At 53.2% G+C, this 26,656-nt stretch overlaps 10 protein-coding genes across 10 annotated transcripts; 5 read left to right on the forward strand and 5 right to left on the reverse strand.

Annotated features, from left to right (window-relative positions):
- Positions 1-6: 6 nt before the first annotated feature.
- M409DRAFT_69616 (uncharacterized protein) lies at positions 7-3,227 on the reverse strand (the record flags this gene model as incomplete). The annotated part of the gene is made up of 2 exons (XM_033818376.1): positions 7-123; positions 153-3,227. 2 exons carry the CDS (start codon positions 3,225-3,227, stop codon positions 7-9), a joined length of 3,192 nt encoding a protein of 1,063 aa, XP_033662711.1.
- A 412-nt stretch (positions 3,228-3,639) lies between these two features.
- M409DRAFT_69617 (uncharacterized protein) lies at positions 3,640-4,774 on the forward strand (the record flags this gene model as incomplete). Its single annotated transcript, XM_033818377.1, has 3 exons — positions 3,640-3,696; positions 3,992-4,237; positions 4,289-4,774. 3 exons carry the CDS (start codon positions 3,640-3,642, stop codon positions 4,772-4,774), a joined length of 789 nt encoding a protein of 262 aa, XP_033662712.1.
- Positions 4,775-5,181: 407 nt separating this feature from the next.
- Positions 5,182-6,606, forward strand: M409DRAFT_69618 (uncharacterized protein; the record flags this gene model as incomplete). The annotated part of the gene is made up of 1 exon (XM_033818378.1): positions 5,182-6,606. One exon carries the CDS (start codon positions 5,182-5,184, stop codon positions 6,604-6,606), a length of 1,425 nt encoding a protein of 474 aa, XP_033662713.1.
- A 760-nt stretch (positions 6,607-7,366) lies between these two features.
- On the forward strand, positions 7,367-9,492 carry M409DRAFT_69619 (uncharacterized protein; the record flags this gene model as incomplete). Its single annotated transcript, XM_033818379.1, has 4 exons — positions 7,367-7,533; positions 7,852-9,191; positions 9,242-9,360; positions 9,412-9,492. The coding sequence occupies 4 exons, from the start codon at positions 7,367-7,369 to the stop codon at positions 9,490-9,492; spliced, it is 1,707 nt and encodes a 568-aa protein (XP_033662714.1).
- A 428-nt stretch (positions 9,493-9,920) lies between these two features.
- M409DRAFT_69620 (uncharacterized protein) lies at positions 9,921-13,691 on the forward strand (the record flags this gene model as incomplete). The annotated part of the gene is made up of 2 exons (XM_033818380.1): positions 9,921-13,561; positions 13,622-13,691. 2 exons carry the CDS (start codon positions 9,921-9,923, stop codon positions 13,689-13,691), a joined length of 3,711 nt encoding a protein of 1,236 aa, XP_033662715.1.
- Positions 13,692-13,812: 121 nt separating this feature from the next.
- On the reverse strand, positions 13,813-15,295 carry M409DRAFT_69621 (uncharacterized protein; the record flags this gene model as incomplete). Its single annotated transcript, XM_033818381.1, has 6 exons — positions 13,813-13,971; positions 14,029-14,211; positions 14,270-14,435; positions 14,492-15,067; positions 15,124-15,161; positions 15,212-15,295. The coding sequence occupies 6 exons, from the start codon at positions 15,293-15,295 to the stop codon at positions 13,813-13,815; spliced, it is 1,206 nt and encodes a 401-aa protein (XP_033662716.1).
- A 918-nt stretch (positions 15,296-16,213) lies between these two features.
- Positions 16,214-17,651, forward strand: M409DRAFT_27884 (uncharacterized protein; the record flags this gene model as incomplete). The annotated part of the gene is made up of 2 exons (XM_033808768.1): positions 16,214-17,585; positions 17,638-17,651. 2 exons carry the CDS (start codon positions 16,214-16,216, stop codon positions 17,649-17,651), a joined length of 1,386 nt encoding a protein of 461 aa, XP_033662717.1.
- A 920-nt stretch (positions 17,652-18,571) lies between these two features.
- M409DRAFT_58898 (uncharacterized protein) lies at positions 18,572-20,575 on the reverse strand (the record flags this gene model as incomplete). The annotated part of the gene is made up of 3 exons (XM_033814023.1): positions 18,572-19,736; positions 19,784-20,391; positions 20,453-20,575. The coding sequence occupies 3 exons, from the start codon at positions 20,573-20,575 to the stop codon at positions 18,572-18,574; spliced, it is 1,896 nt and encodes a 631-aa protein (XP_033662718.1).
- A 1,628-nt stretch (positions 20,576-22,203) lies between these two features.
- Positions 22,204-23,947, reverse strand: M409DRAFT_58899 (uncharacterized protein; the record flags this gene model as incomplete). The annotated part of the gene is made up of 5 exons (XM_033814024.1): positions 22,204-22,256; positions 22,310-22,675; positions 22,726-22,903; positions 22,967-23,304; positions 23,353-23,947. The coding sequence occupies 5 exons, from the start codon at positions 23,945-23,947 to the stop codon at positions 22,204-22,206; spliced, it is 1,530 nt and encodes a 509-aa protein (XP_033662719.1).
- A 1,153-nt stretch (positions 23,948-25,100) lies between these two features.
- On the reverse strand, positions 25,101-26,147 carry M409DRAFT_27887 (uncharacterized protein; the record flags this gene model as incomplete). Its single annotated transcript, XM_033808769.1, has 2 exons — positions 25,101-25,800; positions 25,855-26,147. 2 exons carry the CDS (start codon positions 26,145-26,147, stop codon positions 25,101-25,103), a joined length of 993 nt encoding a protein of 330 aa, XP_033662720.1.
- Between the last annotated feature and the right edge of the window lie 509 nt (positions 26,148-26,656).

The following is a 26,656-nucleotide window of genomic DNA, read 5'->3' on the forward strand; positions in this document are numbered from 1 at the left end:
TGTTCATCAACTGATGATTTCCGCTGCGGCATCAACGAGAAGTAGTCTCTCGCGCCTGAAGCGACCCCATTGGCGGTAAGTTTTGACTGACCGCTGCGATGCAACATCGTCGCCTGGTTGGAGCTGCTGTCGCCATTAAGAGCTCCATTTACACTTCCAAACGTGCCATGAGCGGTGTCCTGCAGGTGGGCTTCCGTGAGTGCAGATGTCAACGTCTCACCGGATGCATCAATACCCATCAGAAACCGGGCTAGCTCCCTGCACAGTTCCCAGTCCTGCTCGCCAGCCGCGCGTCGCAGCAGCAACGCAAATTCGTGCACCTGAAAAGAGTCCTGCTCGAATGCGTGTAGAACAAGAAGGTATCCTGCAGCTGTGTTGAGCTTGCCTTGCGCCAGAGACTGCTCGAAGAGCTCTGCAACAGGAGGCAGATACGAAAACAGTGTCTGCCAACTTCGAAGCTCTGTTTTCCTGGTGCAATTCACGACAACATCGAGATAGGAGCTGAAGGAGGACAAGAAAGACAAGACCGTAGGTAGCAGGGCCGTTTCTGGCGGAGATGGTGGATTGTCGACTTCCATGTCGAGCACGTCATGTAGAAGAATCTCCAATGCGTGAGAGAAATAAGGCAGATCCTGATAAGAGTTCGACAGATGCAGAGCCGCTGGAGAATTGAACTCGGCCAGATGATAACGCAGCAGCTGAGGAAGGAAGAGCTGTGTGCGCCCTGTATGCCGGAAGAAGCTGAAGTTGACGTCCCGTCTTTGAGTTAGATCTGCTTCAACCCCAGAAATGATACCCTTCCCTACCAGCACAGCTAGTGGGCAGAAGTCAAGAGGTACGGCGACTGCTTGGGGCAGTTCACGGCCAAGCTCGTTTGGTGCGCATGCCAGGACGTCTTGAACATCAGACCACACGGTCAGTCCGGAACCATCAAAGTACCAGAGCGAGTCCCGCAGGCTATGGCCGAGGTGAGCATTGAGCGACAAGCCATTCAGCGGAGGCGTTGATATCGTGCTAGATCCTCCTTCGAGCAAGGCCGCTGTCGCCGGCTGGTCTCGCAGTAGCATGTAGTACTCGACGTTCTGCGCAATGACACGCATGTCGTACTTCAACTCGCCAAGCTCGTTCGTGGACGGCTGGAGCAAAACCAACTTGCCGTCCACAAGGAAAAGAACGGATGCGGCTGCCACATCCTGCGCAGGGTCGCCGTGTTCTAGTTGGTCCTCTGGAAGGATCCAACTGATGGATCGCACACGCTGGGGAGCACGAATGATGCCATGGAAGCCAATCTGTCCGACCTGGACGAGTTTGGCAGAGGAGCCCGTCATTACTATGATGTAGTGCAGGAGAGTGTTGTCGTAGGTGTACACGAGAAGTGAGTCCGTTCCAGATATATTCGTCGATATTGCTGGCGCCGAGAGTTGCTCAACGTGCTGGATGTGTGAATACTCAAGTGCTTTCTCGCGAGAGTAAAGCCTGACCTCGAAGCGGCCATTGGCCTCCACAGCGGCGATCAAGACATGTTGATACCAGCACATGCCACCGCGAACTACAAACTCTTGCTCAGCTTGTAAATCATCGAATGTCTTCCATCGACCACTTGTGACACTGTAGTGTGCAAGTCCTCGGCGGCCTGCGACTGCGATGTATTTGCCATCTGGGGATACGACCGCCATCTTGATTGGCCATTGATGTACCAAGTACAGCGTGGGAACCTGAATGGTTTGCCAAAGGGACATGTCGGAAGGTAACGACGTGACATCCGCTATTTCGTGACCTCTGTACAAAATCACATCGCGACTGGAATGCAGCAGGCCGCGAGACAGATTCGAGGGCGAGAAGCATCCAGTCGCAGCATTCCTGGCCATGTCGAGGAACCAAAGACGGTTGTCAGCAACTGGAAGTAACGCCAGTTCGCTTCCTCCTCCAACCCAGAATGCGTTCTTGATGCCCTCAATCCAAGGCTCATCGTTAGCCAGTGCTTGCGAGCGGTCGGTGCCAAAAGAAGTGGCACAGATCTTGCCATAAACAGTCCATATTGCCCACCCTTTCTCATATCCTGCTAAGAGGCAGTAGCCGTCCGGCGAGTACGCAAGAAATGACAGGTGCCCCGTCGTCGTAGGTCCAACTTGCAGTCGTAGTTTGTGGGAAAACGGGATGTTTCCGGTGTAGTCCTTGACAATGTAGACGTCTACTTGGCCATTGGCACATCCCACAGAAATGAGGGAAAACCGTGCATTGATCGCGATCTTGGTAGAAGCAGCGTCGTCAGTCTCGGGCTCACGGAAACAAAAGCCCTGGAAAAGACTCTTCGGATTGTCAGGATCTAAATTTGCACCAACGCGTCGCTGTACTGCATAGGCTCGTCCATCGCTTGTTATCCAGGTGGTGAGATTCATCGGTCGGTCGTGCACCATTTCGACAATCGAGACCTTGCGTCCGATCCATGACATGCGACCAACGAGTTCAGTGCTGGTTTGTGAAGAGCCACTCTCAGCGACCCATCTAATACATTGCAATGCTGATGGCTTCTGAGTTGCGACGACCAACTCGTCATCTAGAGCGAGGGCCCTGCTGATACCAGCGTCTATTCGAATGACCATGCGGAAGCGTACATTGATTTCTCGGATGCCGTCGCCCTCACCCGCACTGCTGCCCGAGGGATTGACTGATTGTCGCCTAAGGTTATTGTAACCCTCGGCGCTTGGTCGTCGCAGATGCCTGCTGGACTCTGGAAGCACTGTTTGGAACACCCGAGCATTTGGGTCCGTTGCCAACGAGTACGTGATGAGGTAGCCGAGCGTCGTCTGTACAACGATGATCAAGGCATCAGGTCTCAGAAGCAATGCAGTATTCGGCCCGTAAGCATTCAGTGACTGCACGGAGCGGACAACGCCTGCCAATGCTATTGTGGGCTTCGTCTGCCATACCATCAAAGCGGAGCGGGTCATGGTGACGAATATGCTGCCTCCCCTGGATACTTTGACATCAAGTATTTCATGCTCTGCGAATTCAGGGTTCTCTTTGCTCTGTGAGGCTTGTCCATTTTGTGGGCTGTGTACGCCATTGGAGGCTGCACCTGATGCGACAGCGTTGTTCGGTGTTGCATTATCGTCCTTCTCCTTATCTTGACCATTCAGACCATCATCCGAATGCGTCAGTTGCGACGCTGGAATCGCATGCTTCCATAGAGCGTAGACATTCGGCGCGCCGATGGGCCAATACATTTCATGAGGTGTTCAGACTGGCCTAGGAAGGTCGGCGGGTTTAAGGCGGTCGCAATAGTTGGCACGGAGGTGCCTTCATCGTCTTTCACTTCGTTGCTCTGAACATTCCTCGGCTGGTCGCGGCCTCATCGGTGACTTCGACGACAGTTAAGGGTGTGGTTGTGAGAGACGACGAAATTCACAGACAAGGAGGACCTGCAAGCTCCTGGCGTTGGACGTCGCGCTTGTGCAAGGATCCACACGTGGAGAGCGGCCGGCCGCAGCCGCCTCCGCCCGCCAACATCAACCTTGCCGGTCGAAACAACTTGAACCAGGACCACACCTTCACGCCGACAACTTCTTCTCGCCATATTGGACGACCGCATTGCGAGAATACTAAGAGTACAAGCCACTCGACTCTCTCCTTTCGGCCATGGACGACTTGGCGAGCGACACCGACAGCGACTACACGAGCTACTGGCGCGACTGGGTAAGTGCTTTCAGCGAAGAATCTACGATGCGTGAACCTCGCCTGCAATATTTGGAATCACTTGCTTTTACTAGTACAGTTTACCTTGGTAAACTTGTGAAGTAGTGGTGGGCTGTGTGGGGGACGATCCTTTCACCAGCAATGGAGATCTTGTGATCTTGTAATGCGTTTGCGCTCAGCGACGGCTCACCCCAAATCTCAAAACTTCGAAGACGTAGTCCGGTTTTCAGCAAAAGCCTCGCAATTCGTTTTGGGCTGTTCTTGTACTTTGTCATGTCACTGACTGTTTTGACAGTTTATCTCTTCTCGAGGAAACGAATACTTCTGCGAGATCGACGAGGACTACCTCACAGACCGATTCAATCTTACTGGCCTTAACACGGAAGTACAGTACTATCAATATGCTCTGGATCTGGTCACGGACGTATTCGACATGGAAGTGGAAGACGACATGCGGGAGCAGATCGAGAAGAGCGCAAGGCATCTTTACGGCCTGGTCCATGCTCGCTACGTTGTAACAACGAGAGGCCTTGCTAAGATGGTAAACTCTTCGTGGCGCCTTCGATGTGAACTACTGCTGACAAATTTCAAGATGGAGAAGTACAAGCAGGGAGTCTTTGGCAAATGCCCGCGGGTGATATGCGAGTCTCAGCACCTCTTACCCATGGGACAGCATGATGTGCCAAACACTTCAAATGTCAAGTTGTACTGTGCCAAATGCGAAGACATCTACAACCCCAAGTCCTCACGGCACAACTCTATCGATGGAGCGTACTTCGGCTCCAGCTTCCACAACATTCTCTTCCAGGTCTACCCAGCTCTGATTCCGCAGAAGACCCAACGCCGCTACGAACCTCGCATATATGGATTTCGCGTACACGCCAGCGCAGCCCTCATGCGGTGGCAGGAGGAGCGACGGGAGGAGATGAAGGACAGACTCCAAGCTAGAGGGATCGAGACTGGTTTCGAGGATGAAGATGAAGGGGAGGAGGATATTGAGAGTGAGGAAGACGAGATCGACGAGGAGCAGGACGGGATCGATGACATGTTTGAGGGCGCGATTCCAGCCGTGCAATAGCACCCGGCTTGAAGTATGGCGAGTGGGAGATAGTTACGGGGTCGGCGTTTCAAGAAGTTCAGCATGATACCACGGGAGGCATAAGATGATGAATGAAAGCATGATTACGATCGCCGTTGCATACAGTAGTGCTACAGCAATGTCCTCACCATTCTGCTTCACGCGTTGTAGAAGACCCTCTGACATGCGATATCCTGGTGAGCCAAGTAACTTGCACTGCAATGATGAGCATGATCGAATTCAACCTCCAAGAGAGAGATGTCGGTTCAATGCACGCGTTTTACATTTGCATGTGATTGTGAAGTCCGCGGAAGACGGAACAATTCCGAGCTCAGGGTCGTCAAACTTTCAGGAAGCTCTGCTCGTCTTCATGTGCTCACGCGCTGCAACAAAGATTCATCACGATCATGTCCGACAAGGCGAGCACGCCGGCTGCAGACAGCGCAGCCGGTGCCAGCTCAAGTGCGTCGTCGACAAATGCCGGGACCAGCTCCAATGGCGCTCCTAAGAAGCCTCTGCCGCAACAGAACCCGGCATTCAGGGCCATGGGCCTTCCCAGGCTTCGGCTACCATCAAGAAACTGGATGATCTTTCTTTCCATAACCGGATCCTTCGCTGGCGCTGTCATATACGACAAATGGCAGACGAAGCGTATGCGGGAAAAGTGGTGCAATATGGTCTCACACATCGCGGAGGAGCCGCTCGATACCAAAGTAGCACCACGGAAAATCACGATCTACCTGTCCGCACCTCCAGGAGATGGACTGAGAAATGCACGAGAACACTTTCACAACTACGTGAAGCCCGTGCTAGTAGCTGCGGCCATGGACTGGGATGTTGTGGAAGGTCGAAAAGAAGGCGATGTTCGACACAAGACATCCGAGAAGATCAGAAAAAGGAGAAAGAGGAATGGTGAAGGCTTGCCCCAAGCTCAGAAAGATGAGGAGGAGTATACTGTGGAGTCACTGCGAGAGAAGAACGGGTATGTGGAGTACCCAGGCGTGGCAGGAGACCTCGTAATAGGGCGAAATACCTGGAAGGAGTACATAAGAGGTCTTCACGAAGGTTACTTGGGCTCGGCTGATCCCCCGAAAGAACTGGAAAATGATCAATCTCCAGAGACACCGACGAGCGCGCATACACCTGGACATTCTTCCATGGGAGACGCGGCTGTTAAGGCTGCCACAAATATCGTCGGTCAAGATTCGGTTGACTCCCCAACGCCTTCAGAAGGCACCCCTGGCGATGACGCTTCACCTGCAACAGAGGAATCGCTAGCAGATGCCGCAACTGAAGCTCCTGCTGAAGAGGTCAAGAAAGAGGAAGAGAAGCCCAAGAGACGGTTCCCGGCTCCATACATCTTGCCTGAGGATTACGAGACCGCTACCTTATCGCGCTCTACGCCTGAAATCATAGGCCCCAGTGTTGGGATACGGATGCCTCATCTACTAGGCATAAGAAACACGCCGATCAGAATATATCGCTTCTTGACCAGAAGGAGATTACAAGACGACGTCGGACGGCAGGTCGCATCTGCTATACTGGCATCGCACAGACCATATGGAAGTGTGGGTGCTGTTGACGAAGATTCCGCTTCAGACTCGACGGTCGAAGTGCCGGAACAGAAGACGGTACTGGACTTCGAAGAGAAGGACTGGTGGAAAACTATCCATGAACCGCGAAAGGAGCATGAGGAGAGCGTCTGGATTGAGCCAATGAAGCTGGATGAACGCATCATCTCTCGTATGCGGGCTTTTGAGCTCACTTCCGAAGATGAGGCCATAGCGAAGAGAATAGAAGCCGGCCAGGAAACCAAGAGGAACGAAGACTGAACTCTCAAAGCCAGAACGCCCAACCCCAAGACAACCGCATCCATAGCCTGATGCAACCGCCTTGTTCGAAAGTCACCACTCAGACCATGCACAGCTTCCTCGAACACGTTGAGATTCAGCCTGATCCATCCAGGTAGCGCACAGCTTCCAGGCTCGACTTTGTAAATTAGATAACCATATCAACTTCTCCAGCATTTCTCGCACGACGATGCGAGGGACTTATGCAACGCTTCACTGAATCGGTCCACCTGTGCGCCATACTTCCTCTCACTTGCTATCAATGGCGTCAGTTCTTTCGACTCTGGTGTCTCTATCGCTTTCGCGACCGTTTTCACAAGGGACAAGCACTCCACCACGAGCAGGCTGCGAATCTGCGGATACTTGTACCCAAGTCCATGGATCCCGCGCAGAAGAGAGCATGCGGAAAACGTGGCACAGCGCTTGTGATTGGTCTGCTCGTACCAGCTATGGTCAACAGCTGCTCCGTTCCCCTCTGCTCCACAACCTCACGGAGCATGGTTATCCCGTACCCTTGTTCTGGACGCTGACTGTCACCAAACATGACAAGCACTTGCCAGAGACCTGGTTGGCATTAGGCATCGACCCCATTTCAAAAGCATGCGGTCTTCTTGGTCCGCTCGCACACGTACAGCGCCATCAGCAACCACCGCAGCTCGCTTGTGTCGCGCAATCCACTCACCATCGCGGGCAGTCGCCGACCAAATCCCTTCGGCTGACCCGGACTCAATGGCATCTCGAGATGCGCTATGATTCCACCGCCGTGGTGGTAGAGCGGCCGCGATCTTCCCTAGACGCCAACCATTGCGGGCTCGATGTACCCGAAAAGCAGATCATTCGACCGGAGAGGAGACCGGGTCACCAGAGACGATACGCGCCAAAGACGCGGTCTGGATGTATCACTTGCAAGTACGTATCTCACACTTTTTCTTTGCTTTTTGGTATACTTTGTCCTTTACGCCACTTCCGAGCCAGTTCGTGTTTCAGAGGAAGGGCCAAGATACGGACTCCCTGTAGGGTTGTTATGTGGACAAACTCGTTCAGGAGTTGGAAGGCATGCAGCCTGGTTGTCCCTCTCAGCCACTTGAGAACCGAATACGGCGTACGAAGCCTCCTCGTTTCAACTACTCTATGGCGCCTTTTCTGCGATTTCCTAGAAGCTTTCGCAGTTACGTAGCATTTTCCCGAACTCGAAGAGCTATGCTGACGCCTCAACCACCCCGTCAGGATACGACGAGTCAAATGCGATGAAGAGAAACCATGGTGTAAGCGCTGCACGACCACTGGCCGCAAATGCGATGGCTATACCGTTCCCGGTGATTCAACGAGAATCAAATCGCCGGATCCCTTAGCTGTTGTGCCCCTCGATGTATCCTCTGACGCTCTGGAAAGGCGCACATTCGACTTTTTCCGGGCTCGGACAGCACCTTCTGTATCAGGATACTTTGCCGACTCGGTCTGGGACAGGATCGTGCTTCAGCTAAGTCACAGTGAGCCAGCGGTGCGTCATGCTGTCAATGCTCTTGGAAGTCTGCACGAAGAACGATCTCTCAGAAAGTCGGCCGGCAAGGAAGGCATCGATGTATCTCTCGTCAAGACCGGATTCCCACTCGCACAGTACTCGAAAGCGCTCAACGAGATGCAGGCATTGCTCAAAGCTGGCAATGCGTCATTAGATATCGTGCTGCTGTGCTCGCTGCTTTGCATACACTTTGAGTCCATGAGAGAGTCATTCGTACCGGCCTTAATGCACGTGGAGAATGCAATCCAACTTCTGGAATCGAGCACTTCCTTCGATGCCAGGAAAGTCAATCCGGCGTTGGTCAGAGCAATCATGAGGATGGATCTGCAGGGAACGATGTTCTTGGGCTCTCGTGTCCCAGGGCTACCCTTCTATACTGCCGCTACGGACTCAATGCTGCCAAATTCGTTTCACGACCTTACACATGCCCGGGATCTGGTCACCACCTGGACTAGTCGGCTCTTCCACTTCATGAGGACTGTCGCCGACGATCACAAGTTTCGAGACCCAGGCAATGTTGCTCTGGATGAGCTTGCAAAGGCACAGGAGCTCGAACAGCACTTTATCAACCTCGATCGACTGCTGTGGGACTACATGCACAAACCGACGGCAAAACTCACCATTCGAGAACAACACGGCTTGGGGATGCTGCGCAGTCGCGTTAAGATCAATCGCATCCTGTCGGCCACCTGCCTCTACTCTGAGGCGGCAGTGTTCGACAGGTACATTCCGGAATTCCAAGACATATTGACGACGTGTCTTTTCATCATGGGCAGCGACAACGCAGAAAGACGGCTCTTCTCTGTCAGCCTGGACGAAGGATTGATTCACCCCTTATTCTTCCTATGCACCCACTGCCGAGACGGTAGAATAAGACACCAAGCTCTCGAACAGTTGAACAAGCTACCCACCAGGGATGGCATCTGGCATGTGGAGACGACTGCTCGTACGGCAGAAATGTGCATTCGATTCGAGGAAGCACTTTGCGACAAAGACGTTCCGCTATGCTCTGACATTCCAGAGTGGCGCCGAATCCACAGCGCAGGTGAGTGTCTCCACATCTAAGCAGTGTACTACGAGTACTGACATTTCCAGGATTCGACGGCTGGGATGACGAAGCACCAAGGAGGAAAGTAAAAGTGCATCTCCGGACACGGCCCAACGGCATGGACGGCGAATGGAGCGAGTTTGAAGAGCACTTCGACTGGTCAGTGGTGATTGACAAGTCCTTCGAGTGTAGTTTCGAACTGCTTATGTCTGCTCAGCTGCACCGACTCCCTCCCAGCGATGAGGGATTTGAAGACAATCTACGGAGCGCGAGACAGCTTCTTGAGTCTGCGGTTTAAACAGCCTCGGGTGGGTGAACTGCCCACTTTGTTTATGTCGGTAATGTGCTAAGACGATTGAGTAGTTGATTGCATGGCCGTGATTTGCATGCTACGATGTGAGATGTATGATACGAGTTTCGTCAATATATGTATATATAGCTTCGCTTATCATTACTACGAGAATCACTCTAGGGGTTGAATACTCAATTACTGAACTGGGCAAATGATATCAACACGGTAAAACGACCTGTTATCTCACCTATAGACCAGTAGATGTGTATATCGTTTCACTGACATGTGAACGTCGCCGAGATAAGCTCAGGCCAAGCTTCTGCGAGACGCCGAAGCCAGAAGACAGCACATGCACCACGCTTGCCATGGACTTACACCTCACCCACGCCGCGTAGAATGCATCGAGTACGCAGCCACGCGCGTGCCGACGAGCAATGCCCCTGGAGCGCAAATATGCCATCGCATCGGCTGTAGTCGCTTTCTTCGCCTGGGCCCTGCTGACCGACTGGCTGCCCGCCCTCCGCTGGATCCCCCACGCCTTCGTCGCCGGCGTCCTTGCTACCACCGCCGGAGCCGCGTTCGTCGTAGTCACCACATCGAGACGCATCCGCCGCGACGAAGAGCATGTTGGGCAGAGATATGGCGCCATCACGCCGGCGTTCACCGCTCCGGGCGTTTGGGAGGAAGAGAAGGCGGCGCTGAAGGGACGAGAGGAATACAGAAGACCCACCATCTTTCCAGATGCATTGCTTTTCTCCAAGGCAGTTGATGGCTTGCTGGATGTCATACTGCGGGACTATGTGACCAGCTGGTATGGACACATCAGCAAGCGGCCACTGTTCCAGAACGAGATTGATCGGTGCATCCGCGCCGTGCTGTTGTCAGTTACGGCCAGGCTGACGGAGCTTGATCTCGTGGAGCTGGGGATATCGAGGACACTTCCGATTATTACGGCCCACCTGAAAGACTTCTACGACGCTGAACGGCTGGTAAGAGGGAAGGACTTGTCAAACAATGTCACTGAGAGTGATGAGTTGAACACGGCGATTGCGAGCAAGTACAGGAATGGCAAGCTGCACCCTGTGGCAGCATTGGCGCATGCGGATACAGGAGCATCGTCCAGGGCCTACATGCGCAAGTTGATCGAGAGAATTTTGCCGGCAGTCCTGCCATCTAATATGAAATCCAGTCCTGCGGTGACGGCATTGATTCGAGAGATTGTGGCATGCGCAGTGATAGGGCCTGTTCTTGACATGCTCTCGGACCCGGACTTTTGGAACCAGATGATCGTCAATGTAGGAGGTGCTACGCTTCACGATCGAAAGACAGTACGGAGAGTCCGTGCTGCCCTGGACGAGCATGCACCGGCCTCGCCTCGTGCTACCAGAAGTGGCCAATTCCCCAGACTGCGACCCTACGACAGTGAACGGCAATTTGAGCGATTCGTGCGAGCGATCAGGCAAGTTCAGACTTTGATCGATGCTCGACGCTTTCGCAGCGAGATCATGAGTCAATTGAGGCGAGATTCTCAGGTCGAAGGCCAGGATGCAGCATATCTACGAAGGCTCGAGACTGGTAGGAGGTTGCTGGACCAGAGGATAGCATGTCTTTCCAATCCTGCCAACGGACCTGCCAAGACGAAGCCTACTTTGGCCGTCCAGCCACCGAAGCGTAACCAAGACGCAACTGCACGTAAGCGACAAGCGTCATTGCGCGAAGTGATCTACGACGCTGCTGGCCTCAGCTATTTCATGGAGTTCATGGATCGGCAGAAGCTGATGAAGATGGTGCAGTTCTATCTCGTCGTGGATGGCTTTCGCAGTCCGCTGGAAGGTGATATGGATGAGCCTCCTCCATCTGTTGCAACTGATCCGGACCGTATGGACATTGGCCAAATGTACGCCGAGTACCTCAGTCAACCTGAGCTGCAAACATCGGACGATGTACTGCAGCTTGTCAAGCGCTATCTAAAAGCTGGTTCGAAAGCAAAAACGGAAGACTATGTTGCAGCTCGGCGTGCTGTGCTGCAGACACAGACACGAGTGTACAACATCATGAGAGATGCACAATTTGATGCTTTCAAGCGCTCAGACTTGTTCTACAAGTGGCTTGCCATCGATGACAATCCCGCCTTTGCTGCTGCTTCTCAAGCCAGAGAGACGAACATGCTATCGCCAGACAGTGCTGGCAGCAATGACTCGTCGCCAGTGATACCTCGAAAGCCACAGCTTGGAGGCTTGCAAAAGGAACCCGAATTGAGACGTGCGGTGCTGTCCACCTCTGATCTCAAAGCAACAGCTCGTACTGCTTCTACAGGTAGCCTGTTCTCAGACAGTCCGCGTCGTTCGCTGGACGATGGCAATACAACCAGTCGGCCGGCGCTCTTTGAGGATGATGTAGAAGACGAGAAGATGATACAGTCTGTCTCCAGCTTGAAAAGCTACGACTCTGATGGCGAAACGGCTCGAAAGGCACAGGAAGAGGCGAAGGCGGTCAGGGAGATGCAATTGGCGCTGGACAACATCGTCAGCGGTGACCGTGACCAGGATTCCCTTTTCTCGGAATCAACAGGGAGGCAATCTCTTGAAGAGGCTGAACAACGGAAGTCGCTCGATGCACTGCAGAGGCCAGTACTTGCAGCCCAAGCTTCGTCAGACCGTGGAAAGCCCAGCATCGCGTCTTTGGGCTTGGTTGGAGCTCCTTCCAGCAGAGGCGTCTTCGTTGATGATCTTTTCGGCGAGGAGGCAGAGAAGTTCGCCGAGGATGAGCGTGAAGACTCCAATGGCGCTGACACTAGCGACGACGACAAAGTGCAAGAAGCTGCGCCTGGCGATCTTGGTTTGGCCGAGGCGATTGATGTGCTAAATGCAGAGATTGAGCGACTCAATGCTCAGAGGAACGTGCTGGACTCGCTGACTGCGAAAGCCGAGTTGACAAACAACACCGCCGAAATGCGCATCTTGCGGAAATCTGAACAAAGTCTCCAGCGGGAGATCAAACGCAAGGAGATGCAGAAGCAGCAGTATGTCGTCCAAGAGAGCGACAACAGTCTTTACGGGCGAGCAGCAGTCAGTATCAAATCGGTTATGGTGGGACGGGAGGAAGACGGGCACGAGTATGCCCTTTACGTGATCGAAGTTCGACGCCAGGCAGGTGACCAAATGCCGGCTGCAACGTGGGCGGTGACACGAAGGTACAGCCAATTCCACGAACTTCACAAGAGGCTCAAAGCACGGTTTCCGAACGTCAAAGATCTGGACTTTCCTCGGCGGCAGACTCTGTTCACTCTGCAGAAAGACTTCTTGCAAAAGCGACGAGCGTCTTTGGAGCGCTATCTGAAATCTCTCCTGCTCGTGCCGGCAATTTGTGGAAGCCGCGAGTTGCGCGCTTTCCTTTCACAGTCGGCCATCGCATCCAATGGAGGCAACGGTACTCAGGCTGACGCGAAGGACTTCGTCACACGAATCTACAATTCGGTCTCAGATGGCATGGAAGAGTTCCTTGGCAACATACCTGTCCTCGACCAGCTATCCGTCGCGGGCCAGAACTTGATTTCAGCAGCAACATCACAGATCAACGGCGGGTCGCCTGTCGATAGTCTCGACCCGGCAACTCAGGACCCAGCCACCGCAGCTGAGGCGGAAGCCGAGCTGAATGCATACGAGGCCACGAAAGAGGCCGAGCCTTTCGTCAAGCCCATCTGCGATCTATTCCTTGAGACGTTTGAGCTTGCCAAGGGCACCAGCTGGCTTCGTGGGCGGACCGTTGTCGTGGTGTTGCACCAGCTCCTGGGCGGAACGATCGAACGCAAGGTCCGAGAGACTGCTCGTAATGCGCTGGAGGACGAGAAGCTTGCCGGCCACGTCGAGACCCTAAAGAATATCATGTGGCCGAATGGAAGGATGCGGCCTCCTAGCGTTCCTCGTACCGCACAGGAAAAAGCTCGCACTCGCAGGGAGGCTGGTCTACTACTTGCTGCCTTGGTCCCAGACCTGGCTGGAAGTGTGGTTGGCAAAGCTAATGCGCAGGCTGCAAGTCGAAAGATTGTTGCCATGCTGAACAATCCGAGGCTAAAGTACGTCTTCCCATCCTTCTTTGCCTCTTCGTGGAATAATTGCTAACGGTGACGTTTTAGCACGCACCTGATCCTCACCCTAATAGACGAGATTCTACGGGTCATATTCCCAGAGATATTAGAGAATTGATACATTTTCTCACAAACTTTCATGCTGGACGTGTGTCCTTATCGTTACAAACTTTCGATCATTCATTCTCGTGTCATGTCATGTACAGCCCTCGATATCTCCTTCCTCCGACACGCCGTATTTACAGCTTCGACTGCGGTCCCGTGATACGGTAGCATTTGCCCTGCTTTCCGAACATGGCTCGCAGATCCTTCACGATTTCCTCTGGAATCTCCCATGCAGCGAAGTGTCCGCCGTGAGCCTTGCGGGTTTCGTAGACGACCGGGCCGAGAGTTCGTGCCTGGAAGAGAGAGCGTCAGTGATGTTCCAACGTACAGGTGTATGAGATGTTACGTACCCATGTCGAGGGAACTATACCGAGCTCCTTTGGCGAGTGGCAAAGACCGAGCTTGACCTTGGGGATCCATTCTTGCGTGCGATCTCGCGTGATGCCGCCAGCGTTGGTGTGGATTGCTTCGTAGTAGATACGCACGCTGGCGGCGGGGCCCGCGGTGGAGAAGTAGTAGATGCTGATCCAAGTCTGTGAGTTGCGAGTCAGCACCGTCCTTGACATTCGATAAGATCTTGTTCGAACTGACCAGAATCTCATCGTCAGTCCATGCATAGCTATCTGTCCAGTCGTGAAGCTTCTCGTATATCCATGCCAGCAGCGCGACTGGGCTGTCATGTAGCGCGTAGCCGATGGTTTGTGGCTTGGTGCTTTGAAGGGTGCGGTAGCCGCTGCCTTCGTTTTGGAACCAGGCGCTTCACAGGGTCACCGTCAGTATGCTTCAAGGTCTGTGCATGAGTTCAGATCTTACGTTCTCTCGAACCCCTTCTTGTCAACTTCGGAGTACGGCAACAGCGCATGCTCCAGCGCCAGCAACGGATGCTTGCCAAACGTCGGCTTGAAAGCCCGGATCATATTGATGTGCGAAGCGAGACATCTCTGAGGGTACCGCAATCCAATAGCTCTGGTAATGTAGAACCCCCAATCGCCACCTTGGGTTACATACGTCTTGTACCCAAGAGATTGCATCAACTGATCACAAACCTCCGCATACTGCGCCAACCCAAACCCTGTCTTCTTCGCGCCCTCAGACCAGCCGAAGTGTGGCAGGCTAGGCGCTACGACGTGGAAGGAAACGCCTTGGTTGGATTGACGAAGTAATGGGAGGATCTTTGTGACTTCGATGTAGGAGCCTGGCCAGCCGTGGACGAAGAGCAAGGGGATGGCGTCGGCATTCTCAGAGGGCTGGTGCAGGTAGTGGATGTCTAATTCGCCGAAGCCTTCGACTTTGATGGGGGCGTGGTAGTTGGGGAGTTCGTTTAGTTTGGCTTCTTGGGCTCGCCAGTCGAAGCCGTTTCGCCAGTATTTTGTGAGGCGTTGGATATCCCTAGAAGGTCTCAGTATCTGATATGGGTTATGTGATGTTACCTTCGTCCGGCGTACTTCAATGGAGCGCCATATTCCCAAGCCGCGCCATCGAGCTGGGATGTTTAGTCGGAGCTACCAACACACGCTTCACGTTACATCCTACCTCGTCGGGGAACTCAGCCTGACCGAGCTTGATCTTCAGAGTGACGAGCTTCTCATCTGGAACGGATATACGGTACGCAGACATGGCTGTTCAAGTTGTTCAATCAATAATTCGATCGAAGACGTCGTTTCAATGGAGCTCTATTGCCGAGGATCAGCTGCCGGCAACTACGAACCAGATCGATCGGCCATGTTGATGTTTGGGATGTTTGGGTAGGATGGCTTTAGTCCACTTACTGGTGCTGATTCGGCACAAAGTCCGTGATCCGTAATACCAATGTGCACTGACGAGTTGTCGGAACTATCGATTCGTCATGCAAAAGGAGTTCATGGAGCGAGTAAGTGACCCCACTGATGATGTGACGTCCAATATTATAGAGTTTCGGTTGGACGGCAGCCATACTCAAAATCTCCCATTGGCGGGATCTGGCTCCAGGATCCCAATCTCATGGACCCACGTGCCCCCCTGTTGAACGCGCTACCAAAAATACACCCCAAGCCACACATGCTCAAACGTGATCTTTGAAACACACATCTCTCCGATACATTCACATGCGCGCAAGACTTCACATCCCCCACGTCCTACTGGCGCGCTCCTATCAATTCGAAGAGCAATGCGCAGTAGTAGCTACGAGGACTTCTGGATGACCACACGGCTTCCTGCAAGTGTTGCGGGAGAGCCTTGCGCCGGAATTTATGACCCACTGACTCTGCCTTTCGCCGAATAGGACTTACTCGCGTGGTGCAGCGTCATCATTCCCTCGACACCATCTAAAGCCTATCTGCTCTGCTCACGATTCAGCAGACTGTGGAACTTCCATTTTCGTTCATATAGATTCGACAATGCTACTACTACGACGCCGCCGACGTCCACTTGGACGGGAGATCATCCCTGGCATTAGCCTACGAAGGTATGGATTGTTTTCTTGCTCTTTTCGCATTCTTGTCCTACACGCCTCCCCATTCTGTTTGACTGGCTTCTTCTTGGTGCATCGTCTTCAAGATGCGGTTCGTTAGCATCTTGGTACCCTTCTTCGCCACCGTTCTTCAATTCAGCTTTTCTTGTGCGGCACCTACGCCCACTGAGGACGGCATCGATCTCCAGCAGCGAGATTCGATCCTCAACATCCTCAATGACTTGAATTCTGTCGCGTCGGGCGTCGCGAGCGGAGATGTTGTCGACAACCTTCTTGAGGACCTGAAACTGGTCACTGCGACGGCCGCTCCAACATCACCGCAGCAAGCTATCTCCACGTTGTCGCACATCCTCGAAGCGACTCCAACACCGTCCAACATCTACGCCTTTGTCGGCAATCTCGTAGCTGCCGGACTAACCACTGAGAATGTGAACTCGGTGGTTGGCTTCGTGGATGGTCTGTTGACCGGCGACAACAGCGAAACAAATGTGGACCTCGCAATACCGTCGATACCGGTCTTACCAAAGGCAGACTTCCGCGATGCACCATACTCGCAGTCGGAAGCGCAGCTCCGTGGTGCTATTCACATTCCCTCTTCCTTCCAGTATGGCCGTGCTGGCGCGCCCCAACCTATCATTCTGGTTCCTGGAACTGGCAACACGGGTTACATCAACTTCGTCGGGAACTACATCCCTCTCCTGCAGAACAGCAAGATAGCCGATCCAGTCTGGCTCAACATCCCAGGTTACCAGCTCAACGATGCCCAGGTGAATGCAGAGTACGTGGCGTACGCAATCAACTACATCTACGGCATCAGCAGGCAGCGAAAGATTGCCGTTCTCACATGGTCTCAAGGCGGCCTTAGTGCACAATGGGCGAACAAGTACTGGCCATCCACGAGGAGTAAGATCACTGATATTGTTGCGTTCTCGCCAGACTACCATGGTACCATCTTCGCAAACTTCGCAGCGACCCCAGACATTCCTCTGCCGCCAGCTTTCTTGTCGCAAGAATACAATTCAAACTTCATCAAGACGTTACGATCGAATGGCGGCGATTCGGCATATGTTACGACGACTACTATATACAGCGGCTTCTTCGACGAGATCGTCGAGCCTCAACAAGGGACCGCCGCTTCAGCATATCTCCTGGATGCTCGCCAAGTCGGCGTAACGAACAATGAGGTCCAAACGATCTGTCCCGGCCAGCCTGCAGGCTCTTTCTATACTCACGAGGGGACCCTTTACAATCCCATCGGATATGCTCTCCTCGTCGACGCTCTTTCACATGACGGGCCAGGACAGGTCTCTCGGATCGATTTGAACAGCATCTGTGGACAATACTTGACTTCAGGGCTGGACCTCTCCGATTTGCTTTTGACAGAGAACTCTATTCTCACTGCTGCGGTGACGACGCTGCTGTATCCGGATAGCACAACTGTGGAGCCGGCGATTAAAGGTACGTTGGATGCAATTGTAATAGAGATGACCAGACTGACTGTACTTTGCAGCATACGCTAAGTAGTTGGCACTCATACGAAACTTTCAATTATTTTTGGCCATCGCGTTAGTGCCGATTTCAATAGTTCTATTGAGGCCGACTGGCACAGGAAGCCGGACTGTCTTTCAATTCACTACGACAGCGAGACGCAACATAATCGTTGATGGTGGATTCCGAAACCCACTGAGTGAGGGCACAATAAGAATGATCTGCATGCACAGTATACAAGAAAAGATAGACGGACTAGATAGAGACAATAATGTTGATATGAACACAGGAGACTTCACCAATATGTCAAGGGCATGTATTCTGCATCCGACGAGCCGTCTTTTTGAGCCTACTCGACACATTCAAGGCCCCTATACTTTGGTCGCGGTCTTCGTTCTCCACAATACACAGAGCCCCTGGTCGTAGGTCAACATGGTTGTTCCCTTCGCTGCTGAGACGTTTCGCCCAGGGTAGGTCTCCTCAGATACGAACATCCGAAGCATCATCTCCTCCCTTTTCCTGCAACACCTACTTCCGAAACGCCCCATCAGCTGGTAATCATCAACAAAACGTCTCGTTTCGCTTGTGCATCCATCTTATCGTCAACTCATTCCAAAGTGGAAGTCTTGGGAGATGGCGTGCTCAATCGCGTGCTCTGTATCCTGCGGCGTGGCACACCACGCCTTGAACCTTCCGTTCCTTCCTCCCTTGCTTCAAGGCAAACAATAAATCTTACCACCACCTCACCTCACCTCTTGAGTTTAGTTGCATCCTTCTTCTAAACGAAAACGGTTGTTGGACTCCTTTTCTGCGAGAGACTTTCAAGTTTTTTTTGGACTTTCTATCTTCTTCTACATCTTCTTCTCCTTCCCACCCTGGACCTTTCGACTCTCATCAGGATACGACTCCTCAGCGAAATTCTGTTGGACGCAGCCATCACGAAATGCAGTCACTAGTCAAGAGCTATCTCGAAATCCTCGACTTGAATGCCGCTGAGGATATGGCCGCTCAGCCACTTCCTCGTCGCCCAATTTCTCCTCATCCGCCAGCGCCTGATACCGTTGGGTCTTCACACCGCGGAGATACCCTTTCGCCCGCAGCCGCCATACCACGATGAAGGCCGCCACGCTACAGACCACACCAAAGAAAAAGATTAAAAGAGAGACGCTGAAGCTTCGTTCAGCAGGGATTGGAACATAGACATCCTTCCCCCTCCACCCATCGTTCTCGCCGGAAATTTCCTGGAGCCAGAACAACTCCTCGGCCACGGCGGCGCTCATGGCATCCTCTGGTGGCTCCAAGGTCTTTGCGATGTTCGACCTTCCGACGACGTTTCCTGACTTGTCGACTGCCTCCACGATGACATAGGCGGCGAATCCTTCCCATACCATCGCGGTCTCGAAACCCGTCTTTTCCTTCGAGAAGATCTTGATCATTGGGGAGCCCGACTCGGTGGTCTTGTACAGATTCCACGATGCGATTTCCGTGGCGCCGTTCCAGCTCACGTGAACCACCGTCGAGGTGGTGTTCCTGTACTCACTCATATACGCCGCGGACGCCGCCCTCGGAGGATGCGCTGGCTGACCTACGAACGGGAACTTGTAACTGCGATAGGTACCAAGCCACTCGGTCGCCAGAGTGGCCTGCATGACGAGCTTTCCGTCCTCGGTGTGCTCACTCTGGGTAGCCTGCTCAGACCAACCCATGAAAACATGGCCATTCGGCAGCAACTGGTAGTTGCCCCGTCGTGGAGCATAGTTTCCGTGGCCCAATGGATGATCGATTGCTTGGACGATGCCCGCAGTCTTGGGCTCTACATCGGTCTTCAGGGCAATGGTGAGACCTCTGGAGAAGTCATGCGTGGCGTGTTGCTTGTCCTGACCATGGGCGTTATCAAGGATTGAGATGATTTCGTGGGTACCGTTGAATCCGCGAAAGCGCACGTTGTGCTGCCTGGAGAAGGAAAGGCCCTTCGCATCCCACTCGCCGTCATCTTTCTGGTGGCCATGCAGCCTCCACATGATGTGTCCATCATCCTTGGATACCTTATATATGGTGTCCGTATGTCTCCCAGAGACATAGAAGTCACCATTGTGGTCCCTGTCGACGGAGTTGAGATGACTGGGAGTGTTAGTGAAGCAACGACCAAAGACGTTCGACTCACTTACATGAAGTCCCAAGCCCACGGACTGGTGCACAAGTCTTTGATCGGGCCGTCCAGGAATGTGCTCTCGTTGAGTGCGACATGATCGAACGAGCTCCATTCGAACAGCGGCTTCCACGTCTTGGTATCCAGTACCTTGAAGCCATCAAACATGGCGACACATTCCCCCTCCTCATACTTGACGCCCAGAGCCTGCTCCTTGGTGGCGTTCCTTCGGCCCTCGGAAAGTACGATGGCCTTGGTTCCGTCTTCGATAAAATTAAACTCATGCGAGTTGAAGTCAACCCCGAGAGTACCGACGTCGACTGTCTCTCGCAGTTGAAAAGAATTATCCACAATCAGGCCGTTGCCCGTTCGCTGGACCAGAAATGTCATCATATCCTTGCCGCGTACATTGCTCATCTTGAAATCAATGGTATCCCAGTTCTCGGTCATGGACACCCCGCTCCATACCAATTCGCCGTTGCCATCGTATATGTGAGGGCCGATCCAACCATTGCCTGGCTCAGGCTGGTCGATTCTCTCGAACGGAGCTACGAACCAATATCCTGGAGTTACGAGGTCCGGTTCGGTGATGTTGACCTTCCATCTCGGCGCTTTGATTTCGGGATGCTGAACAGAATGTCAGTTAATGCCCAGTCTCGCAAGTTTTGGAGCCCTCCCGGATGCGCACCGTTACATAGCTAAACAACCCAGAGTCTTTGTCGTATTTGTGGATATCCGCGGCGGCCTGGAGCGGCGATAGCAAGAAAAGAGGAAGTGCAAGAGAACTCTTCAACCATGACCGGTGTTGCATATTGTCAACGAATGGTGGGGCGTAATTGTTAGGTGGGGTTTCCAAAGAGAAACGACAACATGGAAAACGAACGCTGAAATTGTGCAATGAACGATCGTGAGTGCGTGTACAAGAGACGAAAAAAGAGCAAACGGGGACACGGAAACGAATACGTGTGTCTCCCAAAGATTCAAAGGTGCCCCGTGGCTGACGCAGAAAGAATGAATCAAAAATACAAAACACCCGTCAACGAGAGGATGATCAAAGAGGAGGAGAATGCTGCACGAACGCGAGCGCCAGATACATGGTCGTCGACGGGTGGCGCGCCGAGACTAGCGTTGGGGTCGCATCCTTCAGTTACGGCACGCCGCACCAAAGCACCCACGGTAGAAGAAGGCTGATGAAAATCAACAGCAACGCAGAAGGGCGACGACGAGGATAGGGAGAAGGGCCGGTCTTGGCAGGCCTGCAAGCGGCGAGACCGACGCGCTTGATTCGACGCCACGCTTCGACTGAACCAATCACCCACGGCGCCAACGGCCTCCAATAGCAGCTTTACCCCTATATGGTCCTTCGAAAAAATACAACCGCGCATCCGGTGTCGCCTGCGGGCTGCAACAACAGGAACATCATCATCCGCTTCTGCTTCTGTCCTTTTGCTGACGCTCGCAGCAGGCTGTGTAATTCGTGAAAAGCCACCCGGACGCCCGTATTGTTGTTCGTCAACACAAACTCCACATCATCCGGCGCCAGTCACACGACAGCAACAAACACCTGTTTGTCGGGACGGAACTTCGAAGTGCAGCAAAAGCTCGTGCATGGTTCCTAATTTTAAGGCTTTCTCTTCTCGCCCTGCCAAGGCGCTTGTTGCTCCTTTCGAAGATCGAAGCGATGTTGGCTGGCTTTTGTCGATGAGCTTTCGGTTTTGCGAGACATCGACGAGGATGACTATGTCGCTGGACTTCTCACGGTCCTGTGGGCGCTTCGAGATGGATGTCACTGCAGCAGCGTGGCTCACTTCAAATTGGACTTCGAGATGCCTGCTTGAAGAGAGGCAGAACGGAGTCCAGAACCTCCATTCACGATGGCGTTGCCATGCCGGAAGAGCGGCTACGTGGTCATGCTCCAGGCGGCTGCAAAATTGAAGAGGAAATCGCTGACAAACCCCCTTAAGCCTGCTCACAGTGATGACTGTAGCCCATAGGAAGGATACGCTCCGCGTCCCCGTCAGGCCGGAATGCATGCGACATGGTCTCTTGCGCCTCAAGTTTGAATCGACCATGCTCTACAGATTCCACGTGTACACCGCCGGGCGACAAGAACTGTCCTCTGAAGGCTCACAACGAAATGGCCAGGACAGGTTCGCCAGATGGACTCGCGGTATATCACTTCTCCTGGTCAATTGAAGTCGGTCAACATGGTATCATTGCTGGCAACGCGACGATGCCTCGATCAACTACTTAGCCCTTGAGCCAAGAATCTTCGCCAGCGTATGGATCATCGGCGCCAAAACGCCCGCTTTGTAACCTATCACGAGGGTCATGACCCGGGCCTGCTACGGTAGAAGTGGCGATTGATCTCGTCCAACGAGAGAAAGCATGCTGCTTCCCAATGCCGGAATCCTGCAGTTCCTTTGCACGACCTACTCTCTACTTCTGGGCTGGCTTCAACTTGCACATAAGCGGCTTCTTCTCCCAGAGAACTGCCAAACGTCAGTAAGTTTGAGCAGCCACAACCTCTCAGTGAAGAACTTACTATAAATCTTCTGATCCTTCCAATCCACCGACTCCTCACACAACTCCATATCAAAACTCAACAGCGCCGTACACAGGAGCAAACGCATCTCATGCCACGCCAGGTTCTTGCCGATGCAATTCCGTGGGCCCACGCTGAACGGCTCCACGGCAACCAAATGGTCGTCCTTGTACTCGGGGTCGCCCAGCCATCGTTCAGGGTGGAACTCGTAGGGGTTCTTGAAGTGGTCTTCGGAGCGGTACGTTGCGAACTGGTGGATGCTCATGGACGTGTCTTCTGGGATGAAGACGCCGGAGACTGTCGCGCCGCCTTTGGGGACGCGGCGATTCAGGCCGGTGGGTACGGGTGGGTAGCATCGTAGGCCCTCTGTGTGGATGTCAGCTCTGCTGCAGGAAGGTTTGGGTGATGGTTCTTACCTTGCAGGACGGCGTGGAGATACTTCAGCCGAGCGATGGACTCCAGCGTGATGTCGTCGAAGCTCGAATGGCTCTCGCGAATCTCCTGCGTGAGTTTCTTGAGGTATTCGGGGTTTCGCAAGAGGTAGTAGGTAACACCGCTGAGCGCCGTCGCCGTGGTCTCGGTTCCGGCGACCATCTACATAAGCAGGCATAGGTCAGTCATCACTTTGGTTATACTTCTTAAATCCCTTCAACTTACAAGGAGAGCGCCCAGAGAATGATGCTCCTCAGTCGTCAACCCATCAGGCCCGCTGCTCTTCTCCAAAATCTTACTCCACAGATCCGCTCGTACAGGCGTCTTCGCCAGTCGTCGATTGACTCTCTCTTTGGTATAGTTCCAATGCTCGGCTTGCTTGACTCGAACCGTCTCACTCTTGAACAGCCATTCATCTACCAGATACTTCCCAATCCAGGACGAGATCTTGATCGCGCGGAGGAACGTTGCGTTCTTGATACCGAGGAAGATGGCTTTGACCCAGCTGGAGTATTCGCCGTCTTCGAGCATGTTGAGGCCTTCGTTGAAAGAGAGGTCGCCCACTGTTCTTCGTTAGCAACGTCAGTAGACAGGATTCGAGGCGAACGTACTAATGTCGAACGTCGTGCTGTTGTAATACTTCAACATATCCACGCTCTCTCCAGCCGCAGCCTTCTCGCCCAGCTTCTCCTTCATCGTCCCGGCCCACTGCTTCAACATCGGTTCCAGATCCCGCAGGGACTTATCCGCAAAGGCATGCGAGACTAGCTTACGCTGACGAGTGTGATTGGCATCATTCGCTGTGATGAGGGAGTCGACTCCGTTGAACGGCTTGCCGTAGAAGAACGGATCCTTGAAAGGGTGGTTCTGACCGGGTTTCTTGAACCCATGGAGATCTTTCCAGCCTGATGCGCCCGTGTTTACTGATAGCTCATCCGGGGCGATGCGTACGATGGGTCCGTACTGCTTGTGCAGAGCTGGGAAGTCGACAGGCTCGGTGCCTTTGACTAGAGTTATAATGCGCGGGAGGCGGCTCAGAGCTCGTAGTTTGGGGCCTGGGAATGCTGATAGCGGGCCGAAGTAGGCGATGTAGATTGTTTGGATGGTGTGATAGAGGACGTAGAGGGTGGCGAAGGAGATGGCAAGGTGTAGGGCGTTGTCGGGTCTGATCCAGCCTGCGATTGGTATGTCCATTGCGGTTGCCATGATGTTCTCCAGACGCTGGCGATGTGCTCACGCACTGTAAGCTGAGTCGAGAGGACGGTAGATATATAGCTCTCAGCGATGATACGAAGTCACTCGCACAATGCGAGGTCAGAATCCTGCCGCCTCGTCTAAAAGCAACGTGGGAGTACACGACAAAGTATGGATGTATGTATTAGTAGAAGCGGAGCAAACAATTGCGAATCACGTCGCATCTTATGTCAAGCATAAAGAAGGCCCTCGGAATCGCAGTACTCCACCTACTAGCAAGGTAGAGAGCAGTAGAGTTTCATCACCCTGCTCGCACATGGAAGGGTTTGGGTCCTTCGCGTTCCTAGAGGAGTCAAGGGCGCATGCGTTACTCGGAGGGATCGTCTATGGGTCCTTCGGCACCTGATTCGACGTCTGACAGCTCGTGCGAGGGTTGAAACCTAGCTTTTACCTTGTACACCTACCTCATTCATGGTCAGATGTGCTGGATTGGAGCGGGGACGGAGGTCTTGTCGGTGGGTAAGGTGCCGGTCTGCATAAAAAAAGTATCTGAGATCATCTCTGGAAGACGTCTTCCGCAGTTCGAAGAGGAACCATATTGCCGCTATCAGCACGAGGGGGGGTGCGTGGTGACAGAGGATGAGCGTCGAGACAGAACGGAAGCGGCTCCTTCTTGACGCCTGTTCCTTCTCCCATTCGCTCGGTAGCCTTGTAGTCGCGGCAATGAGGAGTAGGGTTAGGTGGGCGCCAGAGTTAACGTCAGCATGGCGAGGTGTTACAAGGTGTTTGCGTACCCCAATGCGGACTTCGTTTGCGGTGTGAGAGGCAGAACGAATACCTACGTGGCCAAGCGCGCGATAAACACTTGCAGATTTCCGTATTTCGCAAGCTATGCAATGTGTGGCAAATGAAGACCTTGTCGGGCGAATTTGAACTACTCCAAGATAGCTTTGCGACGTTTCCCGCACTTTTTTGCGAGAACTACGTCTGCTCAAAATATCGGTTGCTTCCCGGCCAGGCCCTCGTCCAAAGACGTACTCAGTCCTGCGAAGATCACTTTGCCAAAGCCCTACTTCATCACCTGCAACCATTCCTTACACCCAGCATGCACCTAAAAAGAAGCCCCATCGCCCGCTATCATATACGCGTATATCTTCAGCTTTGATCAAAGCCGGCTCTTGTGCTTCCACCGCGATACCATCTGCCTCTCAGGCCCGAGAGGCATATCAGGGTTACTCGAAAGCTCAATCTTGGGATCGATGTCGCCTCGCAAGCTCCAGTTCGAGGCGCTCCACTGCGCGCCGGAAGCCGGTCCAGGATGAAATGCGGTCAACAAGATTACTGAAATGCCCATCATGCAGCCATCCAGAACCATGAAGTCGGCTTCGTCGTTCCATAGCTTCCCCTTGAAGCCTCCCCAGAGCTCCGCCACGCGATATATCGACCGGATCAGGATCAGGATAGTGCTGAGGAGTAGGCCGCCTAAGAATGCCTTGAAAAGCGGTCGTCGACGCGTGAAGACTTTGCTAGGGCTTTGATCTGGCATTCCTCTCCGGACTCGAAGCATGAAGAGTGCTCCGATGACCACAAAGAAGCCGAGACTGATGGCTTGTAAAAGAAGGCCGGCGATCATCAAATTCAGACCGGGTCTCGCATTTTCGCCCTTCTGGTGTGCTGTCTGTGCCCACACCCCACCGACGCCTTGCATGACAAGCGTGAGGAAGTCCGAGGTCATGAACGAGACTGCGAGCGTCCTTGGTGGGAGAATGGAGAGATCCTCGCCGTAGAGAATGATGAGGCGACTCAAGCAAAGGTAAATGCCCGCTGTGATGAAGACCGGCGCTATTGTCAAGCCGACGAGGTATCTTCCGAAGCTGTTAGCCGGATTCGTTGGTAAAGAGTTTCTTTGATCAACTCACAGCATGAAAGAACCCTGCGAGAACGGATTCTGATGGAGACCGATCCTCGAACAGTAACCAATGGCCTCCAGCACGAGTCCCAGGAACAGGCCGACCATGTAACCCCAAGTCTTGTACTTGATTCCCAGTCCGACCTGCGGGAAGATGAAAGCCAAGAAGAAGATGACATAGAAGAGATTCCCCGAGTAGTCCGGCCGGTAAAGAAAGTAGGATTGCGCCAGGCAGCACGTCTCCAAAGTGCAGTCATCCTTGGCGATGTCGAAGTTGCAACCCACGTATGGGTCGACGCCCATCTTGGGCGACAGACGTGAGGGAGGACGTGTGTTCAGGAAAGAGATCGCGTGCCCGACGTGCAGTGGGAGGTGCAGTTGTATTGCGTTGTTCGAGATGGCGTTTCCAACGGCTGTGAACGTTGATAAGATTGTCCTTTCTAGACAAAGATAGATCTGCAAGGCGAGGCTTTTTCTTCCCCCGTCGCTGCTTGTGACAAAGACATCGTTGCAGGTACAGACATGTCTATTGGAGACTTTGGTGGTGTCTGATGTTGTTGGAACAGGAGAACGCATTGCTGAGGCTGCTGTGTGAGGACGAATTGAGATGGCGATGAAACAGCATACTAGATGGAATTACTTGCCTTGGCGTCGTGCATTGGACTGTCTAAGATCGTGTCTCTAGGACAGTGAAATCCTCGTCGTCATCATGTAGACTCACTGATATACCGAGACGAGTATTGCGACGTAGTTGCAATTCCTGTATTCCGCGTCAAAAGGGGGCGTGAACACGTCTCGCTCTGGACTCGAGC

The sequence above is a fragment of the Zasmidium cellare genome (genome assembly GCF_010093935.1).
Source record: "Zasmidium cellare ATCC 36951 unplaced genomic scaffold M409scaffold_39, whole genome shotgun sequence".
Lineage (NCBI taxonomy): Eukaryota > Fungi > Ascomycota > Dothideomycetes > Mycosphaerellales > Mycosphaerellaceae > Zasmidium > Zasmidium cellare.